The following is a 9,360-nucleotide window of genomic DNA, read 5'->3' as shown; positions in this document are numbered from 1 at the left end:
AATGTTCTTCATAGAGTAGATTAGGAAAATACAGCATTATGGACACTAGATGGAGCCAATGATCATAGGAAATACTTATTTACTAGCATTTTCAGGAGAGATCATCATCACTGGCAGCCTCCATATTTCCTTAGTATGTTTCCCATAATAAACTAAGGGAGTAAAACTGGCCATATATAATTTGAGTGGTGGGTGGCCCTATTGGCACCACCAGGCTCGACAAAGTTCAACTGAAATATTGAAAGAACCAGGTGGAAAACTGTTGGCTTAGCAGTGGCTGGAGTCAATCAGATGCAGTCACTGTTCGGGTATTCTGACAACCGCGGGTACTATGGCTGTTGAACACAATAGCCAGCAATGCCCAGTCCGTCAACTATGCTATTTAGTCATGTATGGCTAGACCTCTATATCATATGCTTCCTGCCTGTTTAACCCCTAAAACCCTGCACCACCACGATGCAACTGCATGCTATGCGGTTAAATGGGCTGCGTTTGGGGGAAATATGTGTACGCCCCCATTCACTGCCTTTGCAGCTTAAGGGGGATCCCAATATAGCTGGCTAGATAACATACTACTTGTAAGTACTGACAAGGCTTCACAATGGTTGGACTCTTTATTGAGAGGTGATGCCGTGTTTGCTGTGTTCACATCGTCATACCTGTTTATTATAATAGGGGTGTGTTTCATTTTGATACCTGCTGGATGACAATACCATACACACACACACACACACACACACACACACACACACACACACACACACACACACACACACACACACACTCTCTCTTTTTACCAATCTGTATTCAAGAGAACTGACCTCCACAAGCTGAAAAAGAAAAAAACAAAAACCATGTTAGATCCTGTACACAATCTACCAGTAAGCAGTAGCTATTGCAGCCTACCAGTTCTTGAACGTGGTGGCTGCATTCATTTTCCTTTCTCCTTTCTTTTTCCCCTTTATTTTCACCTGGTGATTCTGCCACTAAACCACGCTTCCTATCTTACAGTGATCCTAGGAAGGAACTACAGAACACCTTCCCCTCTTCTCCATAAAATAGACGGGGAAGTGTCCACATTGGGAAAACTAATAATATTGTTTAGGATTCCAGTTCGCAGGAATTGACAAGGGCACTGGGTATCTAGCAGGATAGCTACTGTACTTACTGAAAATGTTCTTAGCTTGAAGAAGGAAAACAAATTCAGTCGGCACATCTAAGGACTGGTAAGCTTCAACATACAGTGCATCCGAAAAGTATTCACGGCACTTCACTTTTCCCACATTTTGTAAAGTTACAGCCTTATACCAAAATTCATTATTTTCCTCAAAATTCTATAAACAATCCCCCATAATGACAATGTGAAAGAAGTTTGTTTGAAACTTTTGCAAATTTATTAAAAATAAAAAAAAATTAAAAATCCTATGTACATAAGTATTCACAGACTTTTCTCAATACTTTGTTGAAGCACCTTTGGCGCCAATTACAGCCTTGACTCTTTGAGTATGATGCTACAAGCTTGGGACACCTATTTTTGGGCAGGTCCTCCCTTTCTTCTTCTTTGTAGGACCTCTTAAGCTCCATCAGGTTGGATGGGGAGCGTTGGTGCACAGCCCATTTTCAGATCTCTCCAGAGATGTTCAATCGGGTTCAAGTCTAGTTTCTGGCTGGGCCACTCAAGGACATTTACAGAGTTGCCCCGTAGCCACTCCTTTGTTATCTTGGCTGTGTGCTTAGGGTCGTTGTCCTGTTGGAAGATGAACCCTCGTCCCAATCTGAGGTCCAGAGCGCTCTGGAGCAGGTTTTCATCAAGGATGTCTGTACATTGCTGCATTCATCTTTCCCGCGATCCTGACTAGTCTCTCAGTTCCTGCGGCTGAAAAACATCCCCACAGCAAGATGCTGCCACCACCATGCTTCACTGTAGGGATGGTATTGGCCAGGTGAAGGGCGTTGGCTGGTTTCCTCCAGACATGACACTTGCAATTCAGGCCAAAGAGTTCAATCTTTGTTTCATTAGATCAGAGAATTTTGGTTCTCATGGTCTATGAGTCCTTCAGGTGTCTTTTGGCAAACTCCAGGTGGGCTGTCATGTGTCTTTTACTGAGAAGTGGCTTCCATCTGGCCACTCTACCATACAGGCCTGATTGGTGGAGGGCTGCAGAAATGGTTGTTCTTCTGGAAGGTTCTCCTCTCTCCACAGAGAAATGCTGGAGCTCTGTCAGAGTGACCATCAGGTTCCTGATCGCCTGACTAAGGCCGGACAGCCCACTTTAGCAAGAGTCCTGGTGGTTCCAAACTACTTACATTTAGGGATCATGGAGGTCACTGTGGTCATTGGGACCTTCAATGCCGCAGAAATGTTTCTGTACCCTTCCCCAAATCTGTGCCTCCATACAATCTTGTCTCGGAGGTCTACAGACAATTCCTTGGACTTCATCGCTTGGTTTGTGCTCTGACATGCACTGTTAACTGTGGGACCTTATATAGACAGGCGTGTGCCTTTCCAAATCATGTCCAATCAGCTGAATTTACCACAGGTGGACTCCAATCAAATTGTAGAAACATCTCAAGGATGATCAGTGGAAGCAGGATGGACCTGAACTCAATTTTGAGTGTCATGGCGAAGGCTGTGAATACTTATGTACATGGGATTGTCTCGTTTTTTTATTTTTAATAAATTTGCAAAGATTTCAAACAAACTTCTTTCACGTCGTCATTATGGGGTATTGTTTGTAGAATTTTGAGGAAAATAATGAATTGAATCCATTTTGGAATAAGGCTGTAACAAAACAAAATGTGGAAAAAGTAAAGCGCTGTGAATACTTTGCGGATGCACTGTATTTTTGTCTTTGGGTTAATTTGTTTTGTTTTTTGGGGTTTAGATCTCTTTTAAAAGCATATCTGAAGACATCGAGTAGGGAATGGTTGGTTCCTGTCTCAAAAGACACAACAGGAAATCTTTCCAGAGTAAGGGCAAATCCCCTGGACAGCTGTCACCATAACAGGTGTACTCACTGGAAGGGTCCCCTTCTGTCCCTTTTCTGGTCCTAACGGTAAGATATTGGATTTCTCATTGCCTTCTGTCCAGGTGCCAATAGTTACTACCACATATACCATAGAGGAGTGAATCTCTCCAGTAGGGATAAACACACACATTATATATATATATATATATATATATATATATATATATATATATATATATATAGATATAAATATAGATATATACACACACATATACAGTGGGGAAAATAATTGTTTGATCCCCTGCAGATTTTGTATGTTTGCCCACTTACAAAGAAATGAAGGGTCTATAATTTTTATCGTAGGTGTATTTTAAATGATAGGCCGCGTACACACGGGCGGACTGTATGGCGTACTTAGTCCGTCTAAACACATTTCAGAATTTCCATAATTCTGTCCGTCATACTTTGGTTTCAGCGGACAATCCGCTCGTCAGTAGGCTAGTTCGACGGACTAAGAATGGCGCATGCTCAGAAAGGATTTACACGGCGGAAGGTTGCATTGCTGTGTATTGGACTTCCTATTTCTAGTCCCGTCGTACGTGCTGTACACGTCATCGCGCAAGCTTTCGACGGACTGTTTGGCTATCCGTGTGTGGTCAAGTCCGTTCATTCGAAAGTATGACGGACTGTCCGTCGGATTGTATGACGGACTAAGTAGGCCATACAGTCCGCCCCTGTGTACGCGGCCATAGAGACAGAATATCAACCAAAACTCCAGAAAAAACACACAATACAAATGTTATAAATTGAGTTGCAGTTCAGGCAGTAAAATAAGTATTTGATCTCCTACCAACCAACAATAATTCTGGCTCCCATAGACTGGCTACTGTAGGTGCTCATGTGGTACGCAGATTAGTCCTGTCAATTTAAAAAAGGTGTTCCTAACGACAACTCTTTATGAGTATAAAAGACACCTGGCCACAGAATCTCTTCCATTCAAACCTCAACATCATGGGCAAGACCAAAGAGCTGTCAAAGGACATCAGGGACAAGATTGTAGACCTGCACAAGGCTGGAATGGGCTACAAGACCATCAGCAATAAGCTTGGTGAGAAGGAGACAACTGTTGGAGCGATTATTCGCAAATGGAACAAATACAAAATAACCATCAATCGCCCTCAGTCTGGTGCACTATGTAAAATTTTGCCTCATGGGGTGAGGATGATCATGAGAAATGTGAGGGATCAGCAAAGAACTACACGGGAGGAGCTTGTGAAGGATCTCTAGGCAGTTGGGACCACAATGAACATCTAAATGATTCAGAGAAGGATTAGGAGAAAGTGCTGTGGTCAGATGGGAACAAAATTAAGCTCTTTGGCATTACCTCAACTCTTCGTATTTGGAGGAAGAAAAATGCTGACTATGACCCCAAGAACACCATCCCTACAGTCAAACACAGAGATGGAAACATCATGCTTTGGGGCTGTTTCTCTGTTGAAGGTATAGGCTAACTTTGCCGCATTGAGGGGCCAATGGGCGGGGCCATGTATTGTAAAATCTTGGATGAGAACCTCCTTCCCTCGGCCAGAACACTGAAGATGGGTCGTGGATGGGTCTTCCAGCATGACAATGACCCAAAACATACGGCCAAGGCCACAAAGGAGTGGCTCAAAAAGAAGCACATTAAGGTCATGGAGTGGCCTAGCCAGACCTTAAGAAAATTTATGGAGGGAGCTGAAACTTCGAGGTGCCAAGCGACAGCCAAGAAACCTTAAGATTTAGAGAAAATCTGTAAAGAAGAGGGGACCAAAATCCCTCCTGAGATGTGTGCAAACCTGGTCACCAACTACAAAAAACGTCTTACCTCTATGCTTGCCTGCAAGGGTTTCTCCACCAAGTACTAAGTCATGTTTTGCTTGGGGATCAAATACTTATTTTACTCACTGAACTGCAACTCAATTTATAACATTTGTATCATGTGTTTTTTTCAGGGTTTTTGGTTGATTTTGCATCTGTATCATTTAAAATACACCTATGATAAAAATTATAGACCCTTAATATCTTTGTAAGTGGGCAAATGTACAAAATCTGCATGGGCTCAAATAATTATTTCCCCCCACTGTATATATCTTGTATAATATATATATATATATATATCTCAATAGATAGAAAAAAAAGTGAGTTTTGGCTTTAGATACACTTCACCTACAATATTTATTTAGGTGTAGCTGATGAAGAGTTAATGATGTGAACCTGTCACACAATTCAGACTTCTCATGAAAATGAAATGAAGCAGAGAATATGTTATATGTGATCAGGGTATTATGAGGTCTATCATTTTTTTGACACATTGAAAATATTTCATTAGCTCGATAATGACACTTACCACAATGCTGGCTCATCTCCTGCCTAACATAAGTTCGGATTTCATCCTCCTGGTAACAGAAAGAACACATTAATGTGATATGTATTTGTGCTGAGCAGGGGATGGAGAACAGATCACCCAATAAACCCAGAAAGGGCCGGCGTAAGGCAGAATAGACACTTGCCTAGGGGCACCACGGGTGACTCCCACCCTGAGCATAAAATATGAGTGTATGAAAGTTCACTATTGCCAGTTGTTATACAAATATTTCTACAGTTCAGACAAAATGAAATTCCAGCTGAAATAAAACTCACTGTCATTCCTGGAGATCCTCTGTCTCCTTTACCTCCATCTGGTCCCATCATACCCTAAACATAGCAAAGAAACACATGTTATACTGTAACAAAGTAGCAATAACAGTGTGTTTTTTTTTTAAACCTGCAAAATGCTAACACATAATTTGACTCAGTAGGGGGCGTGTTGAACCTCTTTAGAGAGACCACTGCTTCCACACAGAAAGAGCAAAGGTCCTTCTCTGCACCTGGCAGGGGACAGCCTATTCTACACTCCCCAGTCACTTTATTAGGTACAAGTTGCTAGTACCGGGTTGGAACCCCCTTTTGCCTTCATTCTTCGTGGCGTAGATTCAACAGGTGTTGGAAACATTCCTCAGAGATTTTGGTCCATAGTGACAAATTAGCATCACACAGTTGCTGCAGATTTGTCGGCTGCACATCCATGATGCGAATCTCCCATTCATCTGCATCCCAAAGGTGCTCTATTGGATGAAATCTGGTGAGTGTGGAGGCCATTGGAGGACAGGGACCTCGTTGTCTGGTGGTGAGATGATTGGAGCTTTGTGACATGGTGCATTATCCTGCTATAAAGAGCCATCAGAAGATGGGGACACTGTAGTCATAAAGGGATGGACATGGTCAGCAACAATATTCAGATGGGCTGTGGCATTTAAAGGATGCTCAATTGGTACTAAGGGGCCCAAAGTGTGGCAAGAAAATATCCCCCCACACCATTCCACCACCACCAGCCTGAACCATTGATACAAGCAGGATGGATCCATGCTTTCATGTTGTTTATGCCAAATTCTGACCCTACCATCTGAATGTAGTAGCTGAAATCGAGACTCATCAGACCAGGCAACGTTTTTCCAATCTTCTATTGTCCAATTTTGGTGATCCTGTGCAAATCGTCGCCTCAGTTTCCTGTTCTTAGATGACAGGAGTGGCACCTGGCGTGGTCTTTATGTAATCCACGTAGTCGAAAAGTCCAAACATCTCATATTAAGTAAATTCTATTAAAATCATTGTATTCATCTCATCCCAATCTAATCTTTCAAATTCTACCTTTATTCCTTACTCCCTACCTCACACTTCCAGGCATTTTTTCCATCATACACATATGCTTTTAATTTATGCCCAGATACATTTTATGTTGCTAAGGAATGATAATCCCCATTTACCACATACTTCGTTCCCTCTGTATCATATAACCAAATCTAAACATTATCCGTCCAAGCCTCTATTATTACTATTGTTTTTATGATCAGGTATTAACATTTGTATCTTACTTCCCATAGTACGGTCTGCCTATTGTTAATGTCATTTTTACTTGCATTTTTATCTGTAATTTTATATTTTTATATTCATTTTTATTCATATTAGTCCGTAATTGTAACTCTGATTTTAGTAGAGAGAATACGTGCATATGCATGGGTATGTACATATATGCTTCGTAGCTCTTGAAAAATCTTCGGTGGGCTAAATTGTGAAATACTGTAAAGGATAATAGCAGGAACACAATCACCACAGCGCTTTATTCGATATAAGGGCATTCCCATAGTTAAAATGGCGGCGTTTGCCCACGCATGCGCGATAGGTGTATTGTGCTCTATATAGAACGTAAGGTGTGTGAAGATGGCCGCTCCAGATGACGTCCCAGTGACGAAACGCGTAGGGCGTGGCTTATCGAACACACACTTTCAACACAGACGGCGTGGAAGCCGAACAGAACGCTCGCAGCAGCTTCCTTACTTTTTATACAGCAACCTTTTATGCCATTACCTATATCTACAATTGTGAGTAGTTTTAAGTATTCGTTTAATAAATTGATTTATACGGTATCACACTATGGATGGTCCTCTCTTTTAACATATACACACTGTGGCACACTCCACCTGGAAATAACGAGGGATCTCCAGCAGTCCATCAGAAGCAAGCCAGAGAGCGACACAGTAGCTCATACTGTGAAAGCTGATCCTCCCCGGATGGGGTTATTTTTCTGGTGAGAGTACAACCTAGAAGTGTCCACAATGCATGAAGATTAGATTTGGATCCATCACATCCCCTCCTCTTATCCACGGAAAAACCCCATTAATTGCACTGCACCAAAGACTTCCTGCTCTTTTTTATATTTTTATCTCTTTTACTTTTTATATATTTTTGGATAAATATTGAATATATTTTTATTCTTACCCTTTTATCACCCCCAATTTTTGGCACGTTCCACTAGATGTACTGACATCTATCACATATTTACTGTGTATTTTATTACTGCATGCATATATTTTACCGTCACATTTGTGCACTTGAAACTTTAAAGTTTGGTTAATTTTGTGTTTATATTTCATATTTGTCACTAAAATATTAAGTAGAACTAGCACTAGCACCGTACATGTTTTGGGTACTTATATGCTTTCAGACATTAAGAAGTGATCACTAATTTATGTCTTACATTGCACATATTTCTATTTTATAGCCAGCACGCTGGCAAATATCTATTGTGGCAAACATTTTTATTTAAATAATTTCCAATTTTTACTTATATATATTTCATACTAGAACAGCACATTGCACATTGTCACTTACATATTAGGTTAAAGTAACACTTCTAATTATTACACCATTAAGTCCCTGGAGACATACTTCCATATATAGGTATAGCGCCAGATCTATTCATAGCAACCCCCAATTTAATATTCCCCACCCTACCAGGTGGATACTAATAGAGGCAGCTCCTACCTATTTTACCTCATTTTATTTTATATTTACATATACGGTAAGCTCCATAGCGCAACCTACCACCCTTATTCCTGGAACCCCCTTTTGCCTTCATTCTTCGTGGCATAGATTCAACAGGTGTTGGAAACATTCCTCAGAGATTTTGGTCCATAGTGACAAATTAGCATCACACAGTTGCTGCAGATTTGTCGGCTGCACATCCATGATGCGAATCTCCCATTCATCTGCATCCCAAAGGTGCTCTATTGGATGAAATCTGGTGAGTGTGGAGGCCATTGGAGGACAGGGACCTCGTTGTCTGGTGGTGAGATGATTGGAGCTTTGTGACATGGTGCATTATCCTGCTATAAAGAGCCATCAGAAGATGGGGACACTGTAGTCATAAAGGGATGGACATGGTCAGCAACAATATTCAGATGGGCTGTGGCATTTAAAGGATGCTCAATTGGTACTAAGGGGCCCAAAGTGTGGCAAGAAAATATCCCCCCACACCATTACACCCCCACCACCAGCCTGAACCATTGATACAAGCAGGATGGATCCATGCTTTCATGTTGTTTATGCCAAATTCTGACCCTACCATCTGAATGTAGTAGCTGAAATCGAGACTCATCAGACCAGGCAACATTCTTCCAATCTTCTATTGTCCAATTTTGGTGATCCTGTGCAAATCGTCGCCTCAGTTTCCTGTTCTTAGATGACAGGAGTGGCACCTGGCGTGGTCTTCTGCTGCTGTAGCCTGTCTGCTTTAAGGTTTGTTGTGTTGTGTGTTCAGAGATGGTATTCTGCATACCTTGGATGTAACGAGTGGCTATTTGAGTTACTGTTGCATTTCTATCGTCTGCCCATTCTCCTCTGACATCAAGAAGGCATTTTCCTCGACGCAATTGCCGCTCACTGGATGTTTTCTTTTTTTTTGGACCATTCTATTTAAACCCAAGAGACGGCTGTGTGTGAAAATCCCAGTAGATCAGCATCTTTTGAAATATGC

At 41.5% G+C, this 9,360-nt stretch overlaps 1 protein-coding gene across 2 annotated transcripts in view; it reads right to left on the bottom strand.

The window, feature by feature from the left end:
• Nucleotides 1–684: 684 nt before the first annotated feature.
• COL7A1 (collagen type VII alpha 1 chain) overlaps nucleotides 685–9,360 on the bottom strand; it is a 294,429-nt gene continuing 285,753 nt past the window's right edge. For both annotated transcript variants that reach the window (XM_077451699.1, XM_077451698.1), the window contains exons 114-116: nucleotides 5,649–5,702; nucleotides 5,356–5,404; nucleotides 685–830 (exon numbers count right to left, since the gene is read on the bottom strand). In XM_077451699.1, coding sequence (XP_077307825.1) covers nucleotides 808–830; nucleotides 5,356–5,404; nucleotides 5,649–5,702 — 126 coding nt within the window. In that variant the 3' untranslated portion in view covers nucleotides 685–807. The remainder of the gene's footprint in view (nucleotides 831–5,355; nucleotides 5,405–5,648; nucleotides 5,703–9,360) is intronic.

Source organism: Lithobates pipiens, unplaced genomic scaffold, assembly GCF_037356315.1.
Source record: "Lithobates pipiens isolate NorthernLeopardFrog02 unplaced genomic scaffold, aLitPip1_a1.2 Scaffold_23, whole genome shotgun sequence".
In the NCBI taxonomy this organism is placed as follows: Eukaryota; Metazoa; Chordata; class Amphibia; order Anura; family Ranidae; genus Lithobates; species Lithobates pipiens.
This window is presented reverse-complemented; position numbering and strand designations above follow the sequence as displayed.